General features: G+C 34.7%; 3 protein-coding genes and 1 long non-coding RNA gene across 14 annotated transcripts; 2 read left to right on the forward strand and 2 right to left on the reverse strand.

Moving 5' to 3' along the window:
* Positions 1-525: 525 nt before the first annotated feature.
* LOC122311414 lies at positions 526-2,530 on the forward strand. Its single transcript, XM_043125964.1, has 3 exons — positions 526-775; positions 863-1,068; positions 2,006-2,530. Exons 1-3 carry the CDS (start codon positions 683-685, stop codon positions 2,307-2,309), a joined length of 603 nt encoding a protein of 200 aa, XP_042981898.1. The 5' UTR covers positions 526-682; the 3' UTR covers positions 2,310-2,530.
* A 4,475-nt stretch (positions 2,531-7,005) lies between these two features.
* Positions 7,006-8,395, forward strand: LOC122311607 (reticulon-like protein B14). The gene is made up of 5 exons (XM_043126213.1): positions 7,006-7,166; positions 7,279-7,462; positions 7,573-7,702; positions 7,794-7,863; positions 7,967-8,395. Exons 1-5 carry the CDS (start codon positions 7,061-7,063, stop codon positions 8,134-8,136), a joined length of 660 nt encoding a protein of 219 aa, XP_042982147.1. The 5' UTR covers positions 7,006-7,060; the 3' UTR covers positions 8,137-8,395.
* A 4,661-nt stretch (positions 8,396-13,056) lies between these two features.
* Positions 13,057-18,004, reverse strand: LOC122311820 (G-type lectin S-receptor-like serine/threonine-protein kinase At1g11410). 11 transcript variants are annotated; one of them, XM_043126535.1, is made up of 9 exons: positions 17,383-18,004; positions 17,067-17,238; positions 15,581-16,599; positions 15,243-15,386; positions 14,865-15,067; positions 14,522-14,732; positions 14,148-14,385; positions 13,862-14,012; positions 13,057-13,566 (listed from the first exon to the last, which is right to left on the reverse strand). In XM_043126535.1, exons 2-9 carry the CDS (start codon positions 17,072-17,074, stop codon positions 13,264-13,266), a joined length of 2,277 nt encoding a protein of 758 aa, XP_042982469.1. In that variant the 5' UTR covers positions 17,075-17,238; positions 17,383-18,004; the 3' UTR covers positions 13,057-13,263. The 11 variants fall into 11 exon arrangements, with proteins under 11 accessions (XP_042982469.1, XP_042982470.1, XP_042982467.1 ...); XM_043126536.1 differs by having other exon boundaries at positions 17,050-17,238; XM_043126533.1 differs by having other exon boundaries at positions 15,581-17,238; positions 17,393-17,462; positions 17,737-18,002.
* Positions 18,005-24,113: 6,109 nt separating this feature from the next.
* Positions 24,114-24,976, reverse strand: LOC122311826. The gene is made up of 2 exons (XR_006242882.1): positions 24,536-24,976; positions 24,114-24,440 (listed from the first exon to the last, which is right to left on the reverse strand). It is a non-coding gene; the product is annotated as an uncharacterized LOC122311826 (long non-coding RNA).
* Positions 24,977-26,856: the final 1,880 nt, after the last annotated feature.

A 26,856-nucleotide genomic window follows, 5' to 3' on the forward strand; every position in this document is an offset into this window, starting at 1 on the left:
TTTTATAAATTTTATTGACATATATTTAAATATAAATAAATTAAAATATATATTTAAATGTAGAAAATAAATTAAGATGCATTAAAAAAATATTGAATTTCATTAATAAAATTGAGATTATTTTAATATTTAAACATAGTCTTATGGAGATAAGAAAAATAATATTTATAATTATAAAATGTTCAAGTATCATATTTTTTTTAAAATGAATAAATATAAAATTTATATAAAAAATTAATTTTTTACTAATATATCTGATTTTTTAATAATATTATAATTATTTAAAAAATTAAAAGTATTAAAATATATATAATTTTTAAAAACAAAACACACAAAATTAACTCACGGAAAATACCAAACGTGACTGTAGAGCCACCCAACGGCTAGGACATGACCACAACAACTCTTCGGTGGTAATCTGTGATCCGCGAGGCGCGACAAAAAGGGTGGGGTCCCATGTAACAAGCATCCAAAAAAGCATCCCCGAAAAACAGGTCCAGTACCAGCAAAAGCAAATCATGGCGCGTTCTCATTGAAAGAGGAGATATTATTGAGTCCAAACAAAAAGTATCAAAAGCAGCAACAGAATCACATTTCTATGGCAGGAAGATAATAAGTGAGAGAAAACTCCGAAACAGTGCTGAAACTAAAGACTTGAGTGAGTGACACAGACGTAGCGATAATGGCGGTCTCCGTGTCCATCTTGGCCATCATCATCTCCCTGCATCTCATAGCTTTCGTCCTCGCCATCGGCGCCGAACGACGTCGTAGCTCTGTAACTCTCTCTCTCTCTCTCTCTCTGGATCTGTGTTTTTCAAGCTCAGCTTAGTCTCTCCGTCTGTCTCTATTTCTATTTCCCTAGGCTGTGGTGAAGCCTGATGAGTACGACGAGAGGACGTACTGCGTGTACAAATCGGACGCGTCGACGGTGTACGGCTTGGCGGCGTTCGGGCTGTTGCTGTTAAGCCAAGCGGTGGTTAACGGCGTCACCAGGTGTCTCTGCTTCGGCAAAGGCCTTGTCACTGGCAGCTCCACCACTTGCGCCGTCTTCTTCTTCATCCTCTCCTGGTAAATTTACTCTCTAATATCTTCTTTTACCAGCCTTTTCCCTTTTATTGGTTTCATCGGACGGTCGGGACCATTTCATCATGTGCTAACTTGAGTCGGGTCCCATCCTATTATTGCTCTCACCGACGAGTACTGCCAAATCTGGGAACTTTACCAAGTAAGAAACCATAATTGATGTTTCAAATTATGGCCAGAAAGGGTAAAAGGAAAAATTTTGTCCAATTTCTTAAAGTGCTCCGAGAGTTTTAGCGTAACGGAACTCAGCAATGGTATCATCTCAATTTCTTCTTCAAATTTCTCTGGTCTAAACTAGAAGAGAAATATACATTAAGTGAGCTCAATAATATAATAAGCCCACTCATCTGAACAACATCCTTTTTCCAGAAATGGAACAACGTGTCCTGCTAACATCTTTGCATATACCAAAACAAGATCGAATAATGCAACTCTCTACTTTACTCTTTCTCTCGTAGAAAGTAAATCAAATAGGATAGTGGTTTGTTTTGGATGCATACTTGAATTATATGTATAACCACTTGTTCTATTGTCTTTTTCAATAGCTTTTTGGACTTCTCAAATTCTTAGACAACTTATATCTACTTCTCAATTCCTTCTATCCCTCGGGCTTCATTTAGAACGCGTGCTTTCATGCTTCGATATGTACAGTGAAAATTGTAAGCTCTGTTGTGTTTTTGGCCGAGCCCACTAACAACAGGTGAAGAGAGCAATATGGGTGTGGGAAATCATATAATTCGAGGAGTTTTAAGACTAGTTGGTCTTCAAACCACAAGGATTTAAGCGTAGGTTGCACCTGATGTTAGGGAGATCTTTTCTTAATCCTCCTGATTTATTGCTATCTGATTGTGGACTTGGGCATATCAATGATGGTACAAAGTCTAATGTTTCTGCTTACCATTGTGTTAAACAATTAAATTAGGATTAGCTTTTTGGGTGCTGAGGCGTGCTTATTGGCCGGGTCAGCAAGGAATGCATACCACACCAAGTATCGAGGATATTTTAAAGCAAATGACTTGTCATGCGCCACCCTCCGCAAAGGCGTTTTTGCTGCAGGAGCAGCACTAACGTTGTTGTCTCTGCTGGGTTCAACCCTTTACTACTGGTCTCACTCAAGAGCTGATACCGGTGGATGGGAGAAGCATCAGAACGATGGCCTTGGCATGACCCATACTAGTTACCCACCTCAGCAGCAGCAACAAAACAATGAATATCCGAAGGTCTAATTGCTTTCTTAGTGCCTCATTTTCCACAATTTTGATGACTTTTTGTTGAGGAACAAAATGGATCATAGATAAAACTTCAAATGCTACCTTAACGAGCTAAAGACAGATATATGTTTGTAATGGTAGAAGTTAGAATCTGGTGTTGTGTTTGTTAATAGTTGGAATTGTATTTTCAGACCTTTTCTGGGAAGTTTGAATTATACCTGTTCTTGTTTTTGTTATCCCTCCCTCTTCGAGTGCTGCTTTCTCTCTGGCCTTGCTGTGGGATGGTATCGCATATTGCTAACAGCATTGGCATGAAACATTTGTTGGAGGAAAATAATCATGGTGTCAATTGTAGGCATGATTTTTATGAAATGACGATTTTTTACAGCACTGCCCTTGGAGGCATAAGTTTTATTTTAGTCATATGAAATAATTTAAGGAAAGTTCAAGCTATATCTGGATTTATAGTCCCAAAAATTCATCAATGTTACAACTAAAGCTTACAAGGGATTCCATACACCAAACTTTTATTCACCACCCTCCCATAGATGTGGGGTGTTCAAGTCTCACTCATCATACCCAATGTCCTCATCAAAGCATTATGCTGCGGTACAGTTTAAGTCTCACTTTTGACTGGAATGACACTGATGTTATATTCCAAATGACTGAATCGAGGTTATAATTGTAGCTTTCTCATCAAACATCATCGTTTTCTATGGCTCTCTAAATTTGGTTCCCCAAAATGATCAGACTTCACCCTTTATATCGACTTTACAGGATGGTTCTTACCCAGAACTTCCCTACTACCAACCACAATTTTCAACTACTTGGTAATTTGTGACTTCTAACTATCACATCTACTAATAACCGAAATTTCTATCTAGATATTTTAGATTGGAGATATTATAATAGATTTCTAGACAATATTAAAACTATAATAGGCCATAATATAATATTATACATAAGCCAACTTCCAATAAGTCGAACTACTGATATCGAAATATGTGCTACTTTTGTAGTCGATCAGCAACTCATCCTCATACAGCATGTCTATCTTTTATATTTATCTTCGGTCTTTTTTTATTTGCTTAACAAGTTCTGATATCAGAAATGAAGAAAATGAAGCATTTCATTAAAAAAAAAAAAAAAAAAGGCCCTCAATGGCATAACTTGGATCACTCTTCAGACATGGTCTGGTCTTTGCTTTCTATGCCTCAAGTGATCGTGAGAGTGACCTGACGCATGAAAGTGACATTCTACCGGTACCAGGAAAGTCCAATCTGGGTCCCAACTACAAGGAGAAAACATAGCCTTGGCCTTAGTTATACTAAAATTCCACTAAAGACACAAAATACAGAAAGCTCCATAGAAAACGAGACATACAAGACAAAAACCATTTCAACGATTACCGTGACTTTTCCAGTACTAACAAGAACCCCTTCTATTGTACTGAAGACACACCAACCCACTTAATGCCAAGGAAGTTCAGCCAAAAAGACCTTAATTCTTTTGTTGGGAAAAATATGTAACAGTTTTCCAGAACAATAACAAGGAAGCCTAGCATCTGGGGAATGGGGTGCCACAAATGTCACCCACATTCCTGGCATTGGGAGAATTGACAAGTTTTTGGAGGTTTGGGTCCTTCACATACTGGCAAAGGCAAGACCTTTGTTCCTTTAATTTATTGCAGCACGTAGCTGAGGGTGCAGTCGAGGAAGTAATGGCACCTGCACATGCACTCAGCTCGAGTGGGTCGCAGGTGATGGCTATAGACACTTGAGTCATCCCAGAGAGAAGAAGAACAAGCACCATACAGAATGCAACACCTATCATATTCATCTTCATCTCCATCTTCACCCACTCACTGTGAAAGAAAGGGAGGAAGAATTTAAGATGTGGCTGCAGTTGGGTGTGGCTATCTTCATGATTTATAGGTGAAGAGTTGCAGTAAAGTAACTAAAAAAAAAAAAAAAACCAACAAGAGATGGTGTTCTATGAAAAATTTAAGATTATGATGGTGAAATATTTCATGGATGCCAATAGCAGCACTAAAGTAGGTGCGCCTTATCATGGATTTGTGAATGTATGGTGCGCCTAATTATGAAATTTGCCAAAGTAAATGGGCATATACCACGCCACTCTCATTAACAATTGATTGTGCTTAGTTTAGAATAGGGACCATAGGGGTTAGCAGCTGTGATTTAAATATCCTTATGGTGTGAGTAATCCGTTAACTTCAAGTACTGAATGCATTTTTAAGAAACTTTACCATATAACCGTCAATTAAAATCCAAGTGATCTCGAATGAAAAAACAACCATATATATAGCATTTGTATTATAGCATGAATAAAACGATTTTGTTATTTACAAGTTGGTATGTTAGCATTATATCTGGCTTGAAACTCATTACAATTATAAGAAGAAAGTCCAAATTACCATAATTTTCTTTAATACCAACTGATCTGAAAGTTTAAACGACACAAAGTGGTGTGAAGTTGTTCTACAGCGGTTCTAAATGCCTTTCGGCGTTGTGATGGGATAAGACTTTAACCTTTGTTAATCTTCATTAAAATGTGGAGGAAGATCAGCCAATTATATATCTCTGTTTATGAAAGTCTTGGCTCCCAATTAACTGTACATTTCCACAAGTTCCTTATTATTCTTATTTAAGGGAGCTTGAGATTCAGTTATATATGTATATATATATGCCATATGAGTCTATGACTTTTCCATTTGAGATACTTGTTCGAGAAATATGGAGAGTGAACATATTTTTCTCAATTCAACCAAATATTCCCACTTATTCCCTTTCACTTGGCATGATACATCGCGTTTTGTTTTCCTTCCAATGTGAGCACTTTATATGTGTATTCCTGGACGCTAGCTATCATCACCACCCACCATGAAAGTGGAAGATAAACGTTTATTAATATTATTCCGAAAAAAACTATACCAATGATCATATTGTAATACATTTAAGGTAAGGTTTAAATAATTCAATTTACCTTTTTTATTAGTTTAAGTTTTTTGAACAAATGGCAGTTTCACATGGTATTACAATAGAAGTCCTGAGTTTAAACTTTAATTCTGCTCTTTACTCTCATTTAATAAAACATTTCACATGTTTTATTGAGAGTGAGGTCTGGTTTGCTTACAATTGAAGTAGATTGTTAAGAAATGATTTTAATAATTAAACCTACCTTTTTCTATTAATTTTAAACTTTTGAGTTAAGTGATGGTTTAACAAAAAAGTAATGCTATATGCAAACTTTAGAGTGTAAGCTTGGTGCAAGACTATTTATAAAAAATAGGACGTACCAAAAAAGGCTGAATTCAAGTCATTTTTCTTAATAGATCAAGATCCCTTCAAATTCTTTCCTAAACTTGAGAGTCTTAAGTGGGAGAGAGATAGACATATGAAATTGACCTTATAACATTTATTACTTATTTAATATTACCCGAAATATTTATACAGGCAACAAAAAATGTTGTGAAGGTCCCTCAAGTTTTTCCCCGAACTTAAGGGCCCTAAGTGAGAGAGAAATAAATACAACTAAGTTTTATAGATCAAGAATTATAGGAAACCTTGATCAGTCAAGCCAGGTTTATAATGTCGTATTTGAATCAACCCTTAATCCAACTCATTTGCTTAAATGGATCAGATCTCTCAATCTTAACTCAACATATTTAATTAAACAAGTCGTTAAAACTCTTAACCTAACCTATTAAACTTCATGTTGAGTTTGCAGATTGTGTCGACAATTATCTATCTTAATTTTAAGTATATATTTCTGTCATATTTTAAATCCAAAATAAAGTTTAGGGATTCTAGCATGGCAGCTCAAGATCACCAAAAAGCAACATGTAATCACTTCGATCGACAGTCCAACTTCTCATTGGTTAGAGGTCGAAGATTTGTTAAGAAAGCAAACCAACATGAGGGAACGAATAAAGAGAGAGAGGCTTTTACACGCGTTCCATTAGCATGTCAGTAATGACTACTAAAGCATGAGTTATCTAAGAAAGCGATGATCTAACCGTGCTTACCTGTGACTAATATGATTGATCCATTAACTGGACAAGCCAATGGCTCATGCCAAAAAATTAAATATATATATATATAAATATATAAAAGGAAAAGAAAAAGTAGCGCGCTCACTTAATGCTTTTTCACTGTAATTTGAGGGAAAAAAAGATTTTATATCAAGTAGTTAAAGTTTTAGATAATTTAGGACAACTAGTATTAAAAAATTAAGTACTTTGTTGACAATATATCCATGCACTTTAATTGGTACCTCTTGTGTTATTTAATTTCTAACCTTGGTGTATGTTTCAATACTGAACATGTGTGTATTGTTATTGAATGAAGCGTATTTCATATAATACAAATAACCTTTTCAACAACCTCAACTGTACGTTGTTCCATTTTTGCTAGATGTAGAATATTCTGATAGCCTCTCGATGTTCACGAGAGATTTCAACAATCTTCGTTGGATTCCTTGTACGAAAATGAACATCAACTATATATATGTAGGATTTTGAATAGGGCATCGATCATGTGCATCAAGCTTCCTGCCCATGTCAAAGCCATACCTTTCTTGTGATGAGTTTCTTAGCTACAAAGCTTAGAACCACAACATACCTTCTATATTACATACACGTATATATATATATATATATGCTCTCAATAGAGCTTGAGAGGCTACAGTTTCGAGAAATAATTCAAGCATGCATATTCATATATAGTAAGATCGAACATATTGTCATGGCAAAAACCAGCTTCTCATCTCATTCAGAATATCAAACGCAATCATGGCTTGGAGTGTTTGGTCACGGAAGAACCATGCATGACAACCTTGGAGGAGGAAAAGGTAATCTTTACCTTGTTGCTCGATCCATATTCCAAGGGAAATATATATTACTATAAACTGCTTCATGCATGGAAGATTGTGTGCTTCTCATCAAGTCGGGTTGATTTTGCAGTTGCTGACATACTTCTGTGGAAGAACAAGAAATTATCCACTGCAATCCTGATTGGGTTGACATCGATATGGTTACTTTTTGAGGTTGTGGAGTACCAGTTCATTACTTTTCTGTGTCACATAATGATCACCGCAATGACTCTTATTTTCGTCTGGTCTAAGGTTGCAGGAGTACTGATCGATTGGTAATCACTGAAATGATCAGTTCCCAAGTTTGAGATTCCTTGTCTAGAAATAGCATCCTTAACTTGTTTTGGCTTATGCTATATTAATTACAATGTTTATGCTATCTCAGGCGACCACCCAATATCCATGATTTTAGCCTTTCAGAATCTACATGCAGATTCTACTTCGCAAAATTTAATTGGTTCTTGTTCAAATTCTTTGAGATTTCAACTGGGAAAGATTTGAAAGGCTTCTTTGTGGTATGTAAATCTGTGTTCCCTGCATAACTCCAATTGAAAGATCACTATTATCTGAAGTTGACAGTTTGTAATTGAGTCCTTGAAAATACAGGCAATCGCTTGTCTTTGGATATTGTCAGTTATTGGAGCCTATTTCAGCTCTTTGAATCTTCTATACCTTGGTAACATTTCTAGACCTTAATCTCTTACATATGTTTTATGTTTTCCTTATTGTTTGAGCCTTGTATAACGGCCGGTTATGTGTTTCTCTTGGTTGTTGTGAAGTCTTCCTCTGCATGCAAATACTACCTGTTTTGTACGAGAAATATGAAAGGGAGGTGGATTATCTTGCTACCAAAGGCAGACAAGACGTGAAGAGTTTGTACAGGAAGTTTGATTCCAAGGTTCTTACCAAGATTCCAAGGGGACCAGTAAAACAGAGGAAATTACAATAAGTATGGAAGTTGTGGGAATGAAAATAAGTTGTCTTAATATGAGTGTGAATAAATCATATTTGTGTACAAGTTCATGTGATTCAAGGTCAACAGAAAATCACAGTTGTATAGTTTTACTATCTCCTGCATTTACGACACTCCTGCATTTATTGTCGTAAATAAATGATAAACCAATTATACTTAGCAACTTCTTTGATTTGCAAATTGTTATGTAGCACACTCTCCATATTACTTATATTGAAAGATTTGATTTATAATATTCAAATTTTAAAATTTCTCTTTTAAATCAAATTATGTCATGTAAACATTTTATTAACTGTGTTATCCATACCAGTTTGTATACAGATTTTTTTTTTTTTTTTTTTTTCCATGTAAATGGTGTTGGCTCTAGCATTTAAGGGAGTTCATTATGTTTTTCATAACTTAACATTAAACTCTAGTTTGTTTGATTTGCATTTGTTGGTCCTACTGTTTGTAGGAAATTAGAGAACAGAATGAGTGACCAGAAAAATTAAAAAAAAAAAATTCATTAATTAATAAACTATAAAATGTCCCAAAGATTAAGACATTGAAATATGATCCCTATGCCACGTAAGAATAAGAGAAATGATATTTGCAGTAGAAGAATGTGCAAGTATCGTATAATTTCTATGGAAAAAATGAGTAAATACGGGATCCACAAAAAAATTTATTTTTTAACAGTGAACTTCCATCTTTTTCAAAACAATTGTGCGGTACTTATGTACTTCACGATTGTATGTAACATTACTCGAAAAATTTTTCACGACATGTTTATATATAAGCAAGACCTTCCCCTTCTCCTTCCTTGAACGGCCGCTAACCATATAAGGAAAATCAAAATGGTTTTGCATAAATTGTACCACCTTTTTGGCAAAACAATCTGCAATGTTATATGTGTCTCGACTCTGTTGTCAAATGTTTTGCCATGTTAAATTGGCTGAATCAGCCATCTTTGCAATGATAGTAATATCATGGCTATTAATTGAGTGGCATAATCAAAAGTCTCAGGCCTCGTTTGAGAATATATCTCATTTTATCTCATATCAAAATTTCTCATAATTTCGTTCCCAAACATCACTCAAACATAAACGCTTTTCAATTTCAAATCTTCAACTTTTTTTTTATCTAATTATTACCTAATCATTACAATTTTCCTAAACTTCAAAACAAAACATAAAAAATAATATAACTTTTTCATATTCTAAAACAAAAATTATATTATAACAATATTCTAACTTTATAAGAATTTTTATTCAACTTTTTCTCTCTTATTTTCCAAAACTCAATAAATTATCTTAATACAAACAATTTCACTTCTATTCATAAATTATTTCACTACTATTTACTAATTACTCAACTCATCTCAAACGAGGCCTTAATATAAGTAATGTCATTCATTATCTTTAATGGAGGTTACTAGTAGATTGCGGCATTTCAGAAAAATGGAAGCTCAAGATTTACGAGTGATGCAGGATTTAAATTGTCCCATTATGCTAGTGTGTAAGAAAGTGCCAAGGTTGATAAAATGGACGGCACCAGATATAGGTATGTTAAAGTTGAATGTGAATGGTGGGTCTTGTTGTAATCCAGGGATGTCGGGTGGTGTAGGTGTTATTCGGGATTCACAGGAAAGAGTCTTGGCCAGACTTGCTCATTTTTATGGCCAAGCGACAAACACAATTGTGGAGTGTCGTGCTTTACTGGATGGGTTACGGCTGTGTCTTTCGCTTGTGTTGAGGGATTTTTCGGTGAAGTCCGACTCTACTATAGTGGTTGGATGGTAGGCTTCAGGTATTTGCAAATATTGGTATTTATGAGATTTCTGTGAGGAAGTAAAGATGCTTGTTAGTTTGCTCCAGGCTTGAGTTCAACACAATTTTAGAGAAGTTAATATAGTTACGGATTTTGTAGCTAAAAAAGGGGCAAAATAATAGATTGTAGATTTTCTAGAGGAAAATTATGTGCAAAACAAATTTCGAAGTTTAGTTCGCATGGTTAAATTAGAGATTCCTTATATTGTTCTTGAAAAACGGTTGTTCATCCGCCTCAGTGAGGCTATTTATAATAAGAGGCTTTGACCTCGTTTTTAAAAATAATAATAATAATAATAAAATTCATCATCTTTTTTTTTAAAAAATTTTTAAAAGAAAATAGTAACATCTTGATTAAAACTTCAACCATTATTGTATGTCATATTGAGTTCTTATACTTTCTTTATTATTGTTTTATCATTCAGATTTTTTTTTTTACTCTTTGAATTTAAATTAAAAATTTCAGAATATGACATTTTAGTATAATTTAAAAAAAAAATAAATTCAATCAACTAACGTAATCATGTAATTTAATTTTATAAAAATTGAAATTTTTTTATTATTTGAGTTTAAAAATATTATTTTTTATTATTTTTTTATTACGTTTGAATGTTTTTTCTCTCTAATTTTATCAGTTAATTTCTTACCGGCTCTTAGTTAATGGTCCTATAAATTCGGTTTTTTCTTATTTCGTCTTTTCCAGAGGAAAACGTAAACTTCACTTCTATTGGTTGTTTCATTCATTGCACAGTTACCAAATAAATTGAGGTTGGCGTTCAGAGTATATTTTCGAATTAAGAGAGTGATGTTATTTCTCTGTTGGACGTAAGTAGTGTGTTGTTCATTTTGAGAAAAAGAGAAAGGAAAATTGTGTGTATATTTTCTAGATATTTTTCAGACAATAGAGAAGTATTTTTGAGTGAAGTTTTAGGCTCAACCACTTGAGCAGAGTTGGTTCGGGCTATACGACAATCAATTAGACTGTTATATCCTAAAGAAGTCAAGTCAAGAAGAGTTCTGCTGTACTGGTAAATTTGAGACTTTGTACATTGCAAAGAGCTTGAATCTTCTTAAAGAAAGTGAAATTTTCGTGTCTCAGTCCAAACTGATTTCGTTTCAATTTTAACTTTATTGTAATTTTCATTACATTATTGTGTAATTTCACTAACATATATAAATTTAAAGGCAGGTCCATTGTACTTTCTTATGCCTTATCTTGGCGATCGACCTGCATCTACTTCAATAGAGTCGGAGGTGAACGTATGCTGCATGCTTGAATGTCTAACTCTTAACTCACATCGATCTATTTGGACCATTTTTCATTCTATTATAAACAGATTGCGTAGCATGACTCTTTTTTAAGAGTTTTGCTATATACAAATACAGTCGCGTACTAATCTGTGTACTAATACTGATTCATTCATACTTAAAATTTAAATTAACACTGTTTTCAATAAAATCTACTTTTTGACCAATCACATCACATTGGTGCACAGATTAGTGCACAATTATGCTTGCAACAATATTTTGCCCTTTTTAAATGATCTCTAATAAAATAGAGACATCACAAAGATATTTAAAGTTCTCGGATAACGTCCTTTATTAGCTGATTAGCTATGTGGTTATGATTTTGAGATTAATGTAGTACTTTGGCTTAATTTTCCTGTTAGATTTCTTTTGTGCAGCATCTTTATTTTTATCCAAAATTCAGATACAAACACTTAAGGCTTAGTTTGGATGGTAAAAGTATCTCATTTGATCTCATATCATTCTCATCTTATTTCAATATTCAAATATTACAAACACAAATATTTTTAATTTCAAATTTTCAATTTTCTCATCTAATCATTACCTAATCATTATAACTTTTCCAAACTTTCGAATAAAACACAAAAAAAATTAACTTTTTCTTATCCCAAAATAAAAATTATATTAAAAAATTATATTCTAACAATATTTTAACTTTATAATATTTTTATTCAATTTTTTTTCTCTCCTTTTTTCAAAACCCCATAAAACATTTCAGTTCAAATCATTTCACTACTAATCACAGATTATCTCCTCTCATAATCTCACCATCCAAACAGGTGCGGATACCAGCTTCTCCATCCCCCCTAACAAACCATAAGCTACAGTACCTCCACGACTGCAGCTTCATATCCCATATTTGGGCTGCTCTGGCTGGGGAATATTTCAACATTTCACATTAACAAAGACCATCTAAGTTTCTACAAATTTGACAAAACCAAGAAAGATGGGGGATGAACTACTTCTAAAAGTGACTAGGATGCATGCCTCGAAATTTCCAAGCTGCTTACAAAATAAAGACACGAATGTCAAAATTTGATACTCGGAAATTCTAGCGCCCCTAGGGGGAAAGAATATCATGATGGATGATCACACCAAGAACCTCCCAGGGCTGTTTGTGCCTATTGTGAACGGGCACCATTTCCCATCATTACGTCTATAAAACAAAGAATGCAATGGTTCTAATTTTGGGGTAAAAATAAATAAATAAATAAAAAGTAAAGAATGCAATGATTCTAGATTAATTAAACAAGTTTTTTGGCATTTCATCCTTTCTTTCAAAAATACTATCTCCCTTGCACGAGATCAAGACTCTGACCAACATATAGAGAATCACTATATATATTAAGATCCAACAGCTAGCGTCCTTGTTTGTTGATTGACTTTCAAGTAAAAAGGTGCAAAAGAAGACGGGAATTTGCATGTATTTGATCAATATGCATATATATATGTAACAGTAGGCAATTACTACACGTACTTGTGCTTCATTTGTGATAATGACCCCTGCCTTTGACAACTTTATAGAAAATTTTATTCAAGGAAGAAGACATGTACAATAACTCATGTCAAGTTCATGTACATGGGATGATTGTTTGCCAATGGCTATGGGATGTAATGTTAAGGCGACAAGTTTGGGGCACCTGCTCAAAACTCGGCTCCCCCTTTGAAGTTCAGCCTTGAAAAGTCAATAACTTGGCTTAAAATAAATACTTTAGGGTTGCTGGGGAGCAGGTAAGTTTCAAGATTTGATTGAATCTTTCGATGGACGACAAAGTCAGGGTTCTTCCAACTATAAAATATTAACACCTCATCTACTAAGTCATATCAGAATACAAGTAACAATATCTGCAGTATTAGCAAACTGAGAAAAAGAAAACAGAAAAAAAAAATATATATAGTGAAGCTTTTCATTAGCACCAAAAACAGTAAAATGCCAAGTACTAGTCCTAAAATTAATGAAACAATTTGAATGCAGCCACCTAATTAATTAGCGAGCTTCAGCTTTGGTTAATGTCACCTCATTTACAGAACAAGATCCTTTTGAAACTGATTTTAAATCATCGGAAGTTGTTCTGAAAATGAAAGCGGGTTGTTTGGGAGAAGGAAGAGTGATTGCATCAGTACCCAACATAAGCAGAACTTCCAGCATATCTGGTCGATCTCTAACATCTTCTTGCACACAAAACAGCCCAATTTGAATGCTTCTCAAGGCTTCATGGGGAACATATGACTCATTTATCGATGAATCAACTATGTCCAAGGCTCTATCTTCTCTCCATAGTTCCCAGACCTGTGTGGTTCGTAACATTATGAATAAAAGGTTGTATTATAAAGGATTTAGATCCCCGATAAACTCTAGGATCAAGAGTGAGAGAGAGAGAGAAATAAATCCAAAGTAGACCCTACAACATTTATCGAGTACATAATATTGTCCAAAAAATTCACTCGGACAATAATAAATGTTGTAAGACTTATTTTACGTGTATATCTCTCCCATGCTTGAAGACTTTGAGTTTGAATAAGAATGCTAAGGGATCTAAATCCGAGGATATAAGTGGTAAATATTGTTATTTTTAGTTACTTACATGCCCTATCAAAGTAAGGGAAGGGTGCACCGTATAAGAACCACTATTCTTCTTGCCACTTACGATCTCCAATAATATTACACCAAAACTAAAGACATCTGATTTTGTCGAAAATTTTCCAAATACTGCATACTCTGGTGACATATAACCACTGCACAAGAATTGTGTCAAAGTTAATCTTAACGTCATTGCATCTGAACAGTATAAAAGGTAACCTTAAGATTTTCGTAGTGCTTAAAAATTAGTGTAGTTTTAAGTGTGGGAATAGTTTGCATATGATACTCACTATGTTCCGACAACTCTGTTTGTCCTGTCTTCAATTTGGTCCCCATTGAGTATGCGAGCCACACCAAAATCTGAAATTTTGGGGTTCATCTCATCATCAAGTAGAATATTGCTTGTTTTAAGATCCCTGTGGATAATTCTCAACCTCGAGTCGTGATGAAGATACAAAATCCCACGAGCGATCCCAATGATTATTTCAAAGCGTTTGCTCCAATTCAGGGTTGAGCTTCTTGTAGGATCTGTAACAATTTTGTTGCAGTAACACTCAAAATGGTGATTTCAATAGTGATTTGTATGTGGTTCTATATATATAGACAACAAAAGAACATATACATATATATATGGAGGGAATAAATTTTTAGAAACAAGACATACCAAAAATAAAGAAGTCCAAGCTTTTGTTGGACATGTACTCGTAAATCAGCATTTTTTCTTCCCCCTGAATGCAACAGCCCAACATTTTGACAAGATTTCTGTGTTGAAGTTTCGCAATCAACTGAACTTCATTTTTTAATTCTTCTATCCCTTGTCCTGAACTCTTGGATAGCCTTTTTACAGCTATGTGTTGTCCATTGGGTAATTGACCCTGACATGATTAGTCAATCTGCTCCTTCAGTTCCATTTAAACCCTTCACACCCTCATTGTTATAGAATATTAAGGAACTTGAAATACAAAAAAACTTGCAAGATAGCAATCATGAGTTGTCACCATATATACCTTAAAAACAGGGCCAAAACCACCTTGCCCAAGTTTATTGGCTGGAGAAAAATTGTCTGTGGCAGCAACTATGCAGCTTAGATCGAAAATGGGTAGATCAAAGTTGGTATTACTGTCCTCGAGCTCATTTCCCTCCAAAGAGCCTTTGGTATCAGTAAAATTTACTGACTGATTGTGCAATTTTCTCTTCACTGTCCTAAAACCTAATGGGAGAAATAGTTTAATACAAATTGGAATTAATAGAGCATTTAAGCACCTTTCATCATGTGGAAAACTAACCTAAATGACTCCTGACATATGAGAACTTTTGTTACCACTTATTGGAACACACACACACACATATATGTGAACAAATACCATGCAACTGATTTTATTTACCTCTCGTTTTCTTCCTCTTCTTCTTCCTTAGCCATATATGGGCTAGTAAAATTACTGGCAACAATGGCACAGCAATGGACATCACTACTAAAGCCAGCCTCCCCTTATTCCCAAGAAAACCTCCGGACTTCCTTGTATTATTGGCTGAAAGGAAAAAGAAGGAAATAAGATAAGTACTGCTGCTTTTTCCATCTTGATTTTATCGTCCTTAATTATACTAGTTAATTAACACATCTTAAATGGTTTCATAGGTCAACCACTTAGATAAAAAGTTACTTAAATTATAACAAAATTAAAGATGAAAAATAACATTTCCCTTGCGAAAGAAAGAAGCATACCTAAATCTGCCGCATCCACACGAACATTTAGACTTTGGTACCCCTCAACATCATGCACTTGAATATCCATGAACTCTCCAAACCATTGCAAGCAATTAGTTTCGTTCCCATCATTCAAGCTTGTAAAAGCTGTGCAAGAACAATTCCTCAAGCAAGCTTGCTCGCACCCTTCATAGCTCATAATACTCAAATACATCTGACCTGCGACAGACGAAAACGGAGCCTTGACACGCTCCACCTTCACAAACCCTTCTCCATTCCCACACATCGACAAACCTGACTTCTTTCTTACACAACCCTCAGAACCTTCTCTGAGATACCATTGCCTCGGAGACTTTGGTTCATACCCTGGGAGACATGAACATTCGAATTCAACATCGTTGGGTTTACAAACACTGTATGCGCCACACTGTCCATACTTGTGACACTGATATGTGGGTGCAGACCAGTACTCCTTCCATCGATGTTCACCATCATTCCATACTAATAGCTGGAACAATCCGGAGTTGTCTACCACTATTCTTGCGATGATTGCGGGGTCATCGAAGAAGTATTGGTAAGCTATCTCATCTCCATTGTTGATGTAAGTGGTCTTATAATTGGATGAGGACCTCCATGGCCACGGTCCAGACCGCCAATATGGTATCGAACCCTTGTAAAAGAAGAACTGTGGCACCTCATTAAGATTTAGCTTATAGATACAGTCCCCAGTTCCGGGGTCATCTCGGGACTTCCAAGATGTTAAGAATCTGTCGAGCCCGGTTCTCCGATTCAAACCAATCGACATGTTGGGCAGCAAAGTGTCTGTCGGATAGTCAAAGCTTTGCCATAACACCGTTTTCTTGTTTTCCTGGACCAGTACTAGGTTTCCTGAATCCCGGAGCTGAGCTGCAGTGGAGGCTTGCCCTTGAACTGAAACATTTGTAGACCAGAGAGAACGGTTAAAGCCGTCATGAAGAACAAGATTGCCATCCTGCTTGATCGAGAGAACTCCCGAGGAATCATTGAAAGGATCGTTCCTGTTTGCAACCCAAACCACAGTCAGTTCTGTCACTTTGGCGAACCAAATACCAAGATAACGATAGCTGGAGTTGGCTGGGCTGAAGAAGCCAATGGAGAAGTTCTTTTCTTTGGATATCAAAGTTTGGCCGTCTTTGATGGATTGGTTTTGTGTTAAGGTTACAGTGGAACTGCAAAATGGGAAGAAGAATAGAAAGACTAAAATCAAAATCTTCAACATTTTGTCAGAGTTCATGTTCGAGCCTCAGCCAGTGGTCCTCCTATTGGAATGCTTGTGGGAAAAAATATATATTTCTTTTGATCATGTGGGAAAACAAAATTGGCAGTTGGTTTAGGTGACAATTATATATACATATATATCATTCATTCTATATTATATAGAAGCCGTCAATCTTCTCATGAAAGGGTGTTTTTTTGTTTTGACATTATGCTTTCCATTTTGCCCCTACATGCATATCAAAATCACCGTTTCATCCCTCCATGTTCCACCGCCGCCTTCAATTTCTGGAAGACCGCTTTAACTTTTTCATCTCCTGCGTCTTCTACTAACTTTTTCGTCTTCCCAGTGTGTTCTACTCAGGGCAATCCACCGCCTTAGTATTATCTCTCCTCCCACTTTTCCTCTTTACATACCCCAGCTGCCCAACCAAGATAAATAAATAAATAAATAAAAACAAAACCCTAAATAGGACTTTGCAGAAGGAAAAAAAAAACCCTAAATCAGGCACCGCATCAGACCAGCTGCCCAACAAAAGGTTCACCTACAACTGCGACGGCCATACCTTCAATTACCTCGTCGACAACTGCTTCTGTATTCCCCCCCTCTCTCATCCATCGTTCCGATTATTTTCTCCATCTTCAACTGCAAAAACCAGATTAAATCTTGTAAAAGTTTATCTATGAAAATTCTTACTATATTCTTCTCAGAATCCCACTGCCATCCAACCCAAGTGGACAAAAGAGTACCAAACAGGAGTAAACCAAACACAGAAGTCGAGCATTTTTTGCCTCAATCGCATCGAAACGGAACAGCGCACCAGATTCAACCTCTGCCCGAAAAAGCAGAGAAGTATGCAGCAGCAGCAGAAGAGAGCAAACAACGCAGAAAAAGTAGCAACAGAGAAAAGGCTCCTGACCTTCAACAGAGCCCCGATCAGAACCAAATCAAACCCAGCCGACATAAAACCGCTAACACAACCTCGCTTGTTCTTTCCCGCGATACACCCAGAAGGCTACAGGCAGAATGTCATTTAAAAGATCCGAATTCCATCTCAAAATGGAGGGATGCCTAAAGTCAAAAGAAAAGAAAACCTATAATTCTACTCTTAAAGTCAACCGTTGCGGCTTTCGTTTACAGTCTAGTCCTATTTTTTAGGTAAAGACTCTCCTTCAATATTGAAGTCTGTAATTATTGCATCAAATTGCTGATACGTATGGCCATTCGTGTTGCTGATAGGTATTCCAACAAAAAATAATTCCATTATTAAAGTCAACCATTGCGGCTTTTTTTGTTTTTTTTTTTTTGTTTTTTTTTTTAAGCAAGTTGTTGATTGATAAAAACTAAATGATATATGATACAAGTTTCGGTTGAGTGGAAGTCTCCAACAAACATCTTAATACAAACAAAATGTAATACTAGTTAAAATAAAAAAGAGCATCTTGTGTCAAAATTGACTCCATCCATTTTTTACTAAGAAAAATGTCGCTTGAAGTAGTTTTGAATAATCTGATAAATAGATTATTAAACTACGACTAAAAGTCGCAACATGAAAGTATGTGCTGCTGCTTGCTTGTCTAGACTGACTGTAGAAAACTCCCACACTCACTTCATCTTGATCATCGATTATAAAGAGCGGAAACATAAGGACATAGCGTATTACATATAACGTATTACATTAATTTACGTTAATTTATAAATTTATTTATATAAAACTTATTTATATTTATAGTATTTCTACTCAATAAACTGGATGCGTCTGCTTAAAAGAATGAAAAATATTAATATATTCTTTGAGTTTATTCCTTTATTTTAACTATTTATGTCTTTAATTATTTTTATTTAATGATTAAAAAAGTAATTTTACGTATATTGATATATATATTTTGTTTAAATATTTAAATATATTAAAAAAATATGAAAAGAACAAAAACAAAAAAAAAAACTCGAAGTACCCAAATGCACGAAACAAAAAGTAAACAAATCCATTGAAATTAAATGCAAAACTATTTACACATACCCAAATGCACGAAACAGAGGTCCAGCAAACCAGCAAAAATCCAAATTCGAAGTACGAGATGCCAAAAAAATTAACACAAAATCCGGCTAGCAAATTTCCGTCGAGAAGGCTTCTGTCAATTGCAAGTTCTGTCAAGCCCTAAGAATCCATTTAAAAACCTCATAAAAACATAAAAAACATTAATCTTAATACAAGAAAATATAACTTTGAAACCACAATAAACCTAAAAAAAAAGAATGAGAAATATTGGGCAGATTTAACCTTTTAAAGTAATGTTTCGGAAAGTGATAGATGGGTGTTATGGTTAGCAGTAGGGGTGAGCATCGGCCGGTCCGGACCGGCAAAACCGACCGGACCGGCACTATTTGGACCGGACCGGACCGGACCGAATTGGGTCCGGTCCGGTCCGGTCCCATTTTTAAGGGACCGAAAAGATTCGGTCCGGTCCCGGTCCGGGAGTTTTTCACCCCGGACCGGACCGGACCGGACCGAATAGAAAAAAAAAAAAATTATTTATATATATTATTTATATAATAGTATTAGCATATTACTAATATATATAATAGTATACTATATGTATATATATTAAATATATTACAATATAATTACATAAATATTAAAAAAAATGTCATTAAATATTAGCATATTATATAAATATATAGTTATCACTATTACTATTATTACATATAGTTATTAGTTATAGTATAGTTATTATTACATATATTTATTAGTTATAGTATTATTACTAATAGACTAATAGTATTAGCATATTACTAATATATATATAATACTATATGTATATATATTAAATATATTACAATATAATTACATAAATATTAAAAAAAATGTCATTAGATAAAAAAAAAAAAAAAAAAAAAAAAAAAAAAAAAAAAAAATCAACCTTGGACCGAATGGACCGGACCGGACCGAATAGGACCGGACCGGACCGGTCCTGATGGAGTTCGGTCCGGTCCAGGGTTGGAAAATCCTGGACCGAATAGGTCCGGTCCGGTCCACAAAACCTCCCCGGACCGGACCGGACCGGACCGAACTCACCCCTAGTTAGCAGTGGTAGTGGAGAAATGGAGGCGCGAGAGGGCTTTGGAGCGACACTCAATGAGGAATGGATTTTACGAAGAGGCGCTTGGGGAAGTGTTATTTTCCTCTCATAAATATTCTTTTACAGCAACCCAGGACACATAAAATTCGATGGCCAGATAGATTTAACGGAAAATAATTAAAATTACTGTAGCTCCGTACAAATTTCTGTTTGATAGACACTTTATATATATACTAGGGTTGAGCACCGATGATGTCAGACTCAGATTGCCCTACCTCCGACTCCGACTCCAACCTTGTCAGAGTATAATTTACTCACCAGACTCTCAAACTGGCATTTGCCTAACCAACAAAAGCTAATGCATATTTTTTAACTATTAAATTTCTTGGAGAATTTAGTTGCAGCCATATCTTTGATAGAAGATTCTAAAATGTGCCATGAGTGAATACCTATAAAACAATGTGCTATGAGTGAATAATTTGGTATGCATCTAAAAAGATTATTCCTAGTCTGAAATAGATGAATGTATGCTCATATAAATTTTCGTTAGGTACATATGAGAAGATGGATGAAATTTTCATTGGGATTATAGTAGTACTTAAACTCAGTGTACTTTTGAATCTCTTTTTATACATATGAAATTTTTTATTTTTCCTCATTTTACCGGATTGAATAATATGGTTTTCACATTCTCTGGCCTTCAGCTATATGTTGGTTTAGTTCATGTAAATAATATTGGAAACGAAGCCAGTTGAAATTGTTCTGAAAATAAAATTTCCCAACGTTTCATTCTTACAGCTGCATACACCACACATTTAAAACAACAAATTACTAAACTTACCTCAACACAGAAGCACAAACACTGAAGCCAACTGCAAAATCACTTGAAAAGGCCCTAAAGTTTGGCGGTAACATTCACTAAAAATAAGAAATGTAAGCAAGGTTCATACCCAAAAAAAATCTAATGTCTTGTTGCTTTCTCTTCACAAATATCGTTATGTGCTCAGCGAGAGGGTAAAAGAGAATCCTTTGTTAGGCTATTTTCATTTAAAAACTACTTTCTACAGTGTTTTCCCACCTAGTTTTATAGATGTGTCAATTGCTAAATTGTCAAATATAATAACTGAAAAGATTATAAACAACTGCATGTTACATGGACTGTGATAGTAACATCGAACCATGTTAAAAGATGTAATATAACTTGAGTTTTATCAAAGACTTGCAAAGTCTGTCCATGTAAGTGATTCAAATTTAATTAATGAAATTTTAAGCCTTCTAGCAAGCCAAAACCAAACACAACACCTTAAAAAATGATAAATGAAGTTAAATATAAGTCCACATCAATTCTACCCTATAAAAAATTATATTACAGGTCATAGAGTATAATTTACTCACCAGACTCTCAAACTCGCATTTGCCTAACCAACAAAAGCTAATGCATATCAATAGCCAATAAGTAGTAAATATCAAAAGGGAAAAAATGGATTAAAACTAAAAGGTGCAGAATGTGTTTAATCATGACCCAATTAAATATCTAGATATAAAGGATTATCTCCAACTACAATGGTTATGGTTATCCTTCACAAACTGCATACAGGAAACAGAGCAAAATCACCAATGTACCATTTCTGAAACTGTGTTAGTACAGCCAGCACTTTAGTTATGGGAATGAAAATTGAATTTTTACAGAGAAAATAACAAATTTCTCCACTGTAAATGCTGAGTATGATGGATATAAATGCCACCCTAATGGAAACTAAACAGTTCAAGGGAAGGCAATCAGAAATCTAGAGAAAATGGCTTGTCACTTACCACTTTGTAAGTGCAAGACTTCACCACTCTACCAACATCTATGAAGTCAAATAGAATCTAAAGACTATTTCAACATCACAGAAACTTTCTTTAATTTTTTTTTTTTTGGGGGAAAATACTGCATATAGAGAAGTCTCATTCCTAACAATTTAAATTGGAGGGCATCTCTTACAATCTTCTAAAAATGGACTGAAACTGGAATGGTATATGCTTTCTTCAAAACATATCCCAGTTACCACCCTCTACGGTAGGAGAAAATTACAGATACAATCGCATATGAACCTTTAACACTACTCAAGTCCAACTAATCATCCTCACCACAACAATTCATAATGTTTGTTCAGATCATCATTTTAATCTGGCAGATTAATTTTACATTCTGTACGATAGTAATAATCATAAAGAGCAAGAGATGGGGTAGATTTCACCCATCAATATAAAAATGTTTAAGGAATACAGAAGAAATTGGAGGAGACAATTCATAGACATTGCCGATTTCACTCTTCCCGCTTGTTCAGCTAAGTTACGACATTACATAACTTGCACACGGCATTAGTTTAAGACTTTGAAATCAGCTATAGCAATCTGATGAAACATCCAAAGTTCTAAACTTTTGACTAACCTATACAGTATCACATTTTGAATCAAGCATGTGGATTATGGAGGCTCACATGTAAAAAACAAACCAATAAAGCCTCATGCATTTAATTCAGAAAAACATATCTAGCTAGATCAAGAATTCCTGTTAAATACTGGATCAGTGAACAAAACTCACCGGATTATAAGTTTACAAAACCTCTTACACATGCAAAGCAAAACTCTTAACGATCAGTTCTTCAAACTAAAGCCTTTTTACACTTGATTGTGTGCAGATGGTGGTTTAGGTGACATAAAAAATTAATTTCAAATCCAAATCATAATTAGCATTGTCTCCAGCGTATGGTACCAATGTAATTAGACCTAATCGTCTAATCCTTTACAATGAGAATGAAGTCAGAAATTACGGACTGTTACATGAGAATGCAATTTCCGTTAAATGTTTCAAAACCCAGAAGGCAATGTTTGACTACAACCTCACAAAGAGATCGAAAGATTAAAACTTTTGTTGGAAACCAAGCTTTAGATGGAATCTTTAAAGTAAAAAGGGGTTAGTTGAAAGGTACATTTTCAACGAAATCGGGCTCCTCCATGGCGAGAAGGAGCTCCTCCTTGTGGGGTTGGGGCCACTGAGAGGGAAGCAGAAACGACGCTGGAATCGTCCTCGACGACCACGGGTACTGTGTCATGAACGCCGAGAACTGCAACATTTTTCCTTTTCCACTGTGGGGTAGTATGAATATCTTCTCCATTTAGATTAGTTTTCTTCTTTTTCCGCCCCACCCCCAACGGTTTCCTTTTCATTTTCTCCCAAAGTTATTCTAGCCTAGTGCCACTTCGATTTTTCGACTCCCTCAAGAATTTTCTCTCACAGATCGCTCAATCCCCTTCTCCCCGTCGTGCATCGTCGCCATCATCGGCTGACTTCGTCAAGCAGTTAAAAACGGAATACACAATACACGGATAAAAAAAACGGAATGAGAAACTTCCTGTTCATTCTTGTAGTGACAGGATAGACCTTTATTATTATAGAATAGAAGATAAAGATATAAGATGATAAAAGCTACAACATTATGAGAATATTTCTATTTTAATTTTAATATAGATAAAAATAATCATGATAAAAACTTTATAAAACATAAGGTAAAAAAATCTCAATCTTGTTTACTAATAAAGGTAAAAGGTACTCTTGTATTTATTTTTTAGTTATAAAAATAAATAATTTTACTTATCATCTTTACACATAATAATTTTAATCAAAATTCTTCTCAACTTTCACGAATATGCAAAGCATCCAAGTTCATATTGTTACTCAATTCCTTGCAAATTCTACCCAATATACTTATAATCTAAAAGGGAGTGCAAGACCCTGATCTTGAAGTGCTAGGTCTATATAAAGATCGTACAAATAGAGTTTACATACTGACGTGACTTAAAGTGATACGTTATATCTATTTTACAATAAAATGTACTTTGTAATCTATCGTACTATATCAAGTCACGTTAATTTATAAAAAATTTTCTATAAGACCAGGCTAAGCATCTTATCTTAATTGATACGAATTTAAAAAGAAAAGGTATTTATTGATACTTTTCTTTTTCCTCCAGAGCAAGGTATAAATGATGATATTATTTTCCTAAGCAAGGTAGCAAGTGATATTTCTTAATTTTCTGAGCAAGGTTTTAAGTCATTTGAATTTTCCTGAGCACGTTAATGGTCGATGTTTCTATTTCCTAGGGTAAGCTATTAATTGATATTTGGGTTAGCATCCTTATCCAAGTGGTATTGTATCACCCAACACTACACTCAAGAAGTAAATTACCTCGGTTAGATTATAATTGCAGTCAGACATTGTCTGGATCAGTAGATCAATCAGTAGCTGACATGATATGTAAGCTTGTTTTTCTGTATATAAGTAAATCATTAGGAATTGCACCATTCACATGGATATAATAATCATTTTCAACACTAAAGATTATTCGTCGTGCCTGAAGGTTGCAGCCAGAGTAAGAGAAATTAGATTCCAAGACTTTTCCTTATCTCAGTGGAAGATATATCCATGCGGAACCTCTGATCTGGAATTGATATAAACATGTCTCTCAACTCTTCTGGAATGTCCAAGTCTTCAAGAACCTACAGAAGGTTTATACATCGGCATTCATGAAAATGAAATCTTGACCAGAAATAAGATCGATGAGAAACTAGTGTGCATACATGTGCAGTCATACCTTGAAAGTACCATCAACATTACGACCACCCACGAGGAAAGTGCATCCAGTGTTCTTACATCCGAGGAGTATCTCTAGCATCTTCTTGTAGTTTCCATCATAGTATTTGGGCTGAAAAGGCAATATATGTATGTTTTGGTAAAAAGATGCTAAATCATCATGCAATGTGGTGCTTCAACCTTCACAATATCTACTCCCATGAAACAACTAAACATAAACTTCTTAAAAAAATCTCAATCTTAAAGGTTCTATTTTCTACTGCTTTTCTATATCACCTTCACCGTATGTTCTGGGGAGATTTTTTGATAAATATGTTCTGGGGAGATTTAAGTGCAAGTTTCGTCAAAGAAGCTTCCCCTGGTCTTAAATTTATCAGACTGAAAGTGTTTCTTCCTTCTTATAAATAAGATTTTGCAGGTTTTATCAATTGTTTTTAGTATTTACTTTGTGTAACTGAAAACATTTGTCTCAAATTAATAAAGCAGCAACTATTCTCTAAAGTTCAAACGTGATTGGATTTATAAATTTATTGTACGAACCTTTTTCTTTTATCAATCTTGTCTGAACTTATTTTAACAGTTTTCTGCAATTTTTATGTGGATTGTTATTGAATGAAGCGTATTTCATAATACAAATAACCTTTTCAACAACCTCAACCGTACGTTGTTCCATTTTTGCTAGATGTCTGATAGCCTCTCGATGTTCACAAGAGATTTCAATAATCTTCGTTGGATTCCTTGTACGAAAATGAACATCAACTATATATATGTAGGATTTTGAATTGGGCATCGATCATGTGCATCAAGCTTTTTGCCCATGTCAAAGCCATACCTTTCTTGTAATGAGTTTCTTAGCTACAAAGCTTAGAACCACAACATACCTTATATATATATATATGCGCTCAATAGAGCTTGAGAGGCTACAGTTTCGAGAAATAATTCAAGCATATTCATATATAGTAAGATCGAACATATTGTCATGGCAAAAACCAGCTTCTCATCTCATTCAGAATATCAAACGCAATCGTGGCTTGGAGTGTTTGGTCACGGAAGAACTATGCATGACAACCTTGGAGGAGGAAAAGGTAATCTTCTCCTTGTTGCTCGATCCATATTCCAAGGGAAATATATATTAGTATAAACTGCTTCATGCATGGAAGATTGTGCTTCTCATCGAGTTGGGTCGATTTTGCAGTTCCTGACATACTTCTGTGGAAGAACAAGAAATTATCCGCTGCAATCCTGATTGGGTTGTGATGAGTGTGCGAAAATGCACTCTATATACTTTATTATTGGACTAAAATATTAAAATGTGAATAGAAATCATAGGAATTAATGTGTATTCTTAAATTGAATTTCTATTTATGTTGGGATACTCCTAAGCAGTTTTTTTTATGTCTAATTTCACAGTTTATAAAAGAGCAAGTCAAGCCCAGCCAAATTCAAAGGAGGACATTCATGGGGTTTGAGAGCAATTTTAAAGAAAAGAAAAAGAAAAAAATCACAAAATGAAACCACAAGAAGTCCAAGTCCGAAATTCGCTATGAGACAGTCTGGATATACTTTAGTCTTTTGACTGTATCTTTTTACTCATATATCGGATTGATGCGATTCTTGATGCATTGGAAATCTATCTTAAAGGGCTATAACTTTGTCTCTAATAAGGATTTTCGAACTCCTGAAGGCTGTACGTGGCTGCCAAGATAAGTCCTAAAATTTAGGCGATTTTTTTATGCGAAAATCAAGAGAACATTAGGGTTTCTTTCTTACCCTATATAAGCAGATCATTAGCACGAAATGGAGGGGAGGAAGAGGCACAAGAGGCAGATCTGAAGAGAGGAGAAAATCACTTCCATGGCCACCGTTCGCTTCAGTTTTCTCTGGAGATTTTTGTTGTCCATTATATTTATGGGTAACTAAATTCTCAAGTAGGGTTAGAGATGAACTTGCACATTAGATGGTATTTCTAATTTATTCTTAATTCATGTATTTGATTTTCAATTACTAAAACTCTTTTGTTTTATCATTCTCAATTCATCGTTGATGTTTTCTTCTCCGAATAATCATAGAATTTATTGTGTTTATGGATTCAATCATGCTTTTTCTATTGAATGGATTAGTTCTTTGATTATGTTTGGATCAATTATTTATCTATATTGATTTAGTTTTTTGCTGCAATATCGCTTCCTGAGTATATTGTCGTCATTGGATTTTATCAATAGGGGTAGTAATTCACGTTTTTTAAAAGTGGTGAATGTTTTTTCAAAGGGTTACATTTGATTTAAGTCTGGTTTATAAATCTATACCTTCCGATTGGGAATT

The sequence above is a fragment of the Carya illinoinensis genome, chromosome 5, assembly GCF_018687715.1.
Source record: "Carya illinoinensis cultivar Pawnee chromosome 5, C.illinoinensisPawnee_v1, whole genome shotgun sequence".
Lineage (NCBI taxonomy): Eukaryota > Viridiplantae > Streptophyta > Magnoliopsida > Fagales > Juglandaceae > Carya > Carya illinoinensis.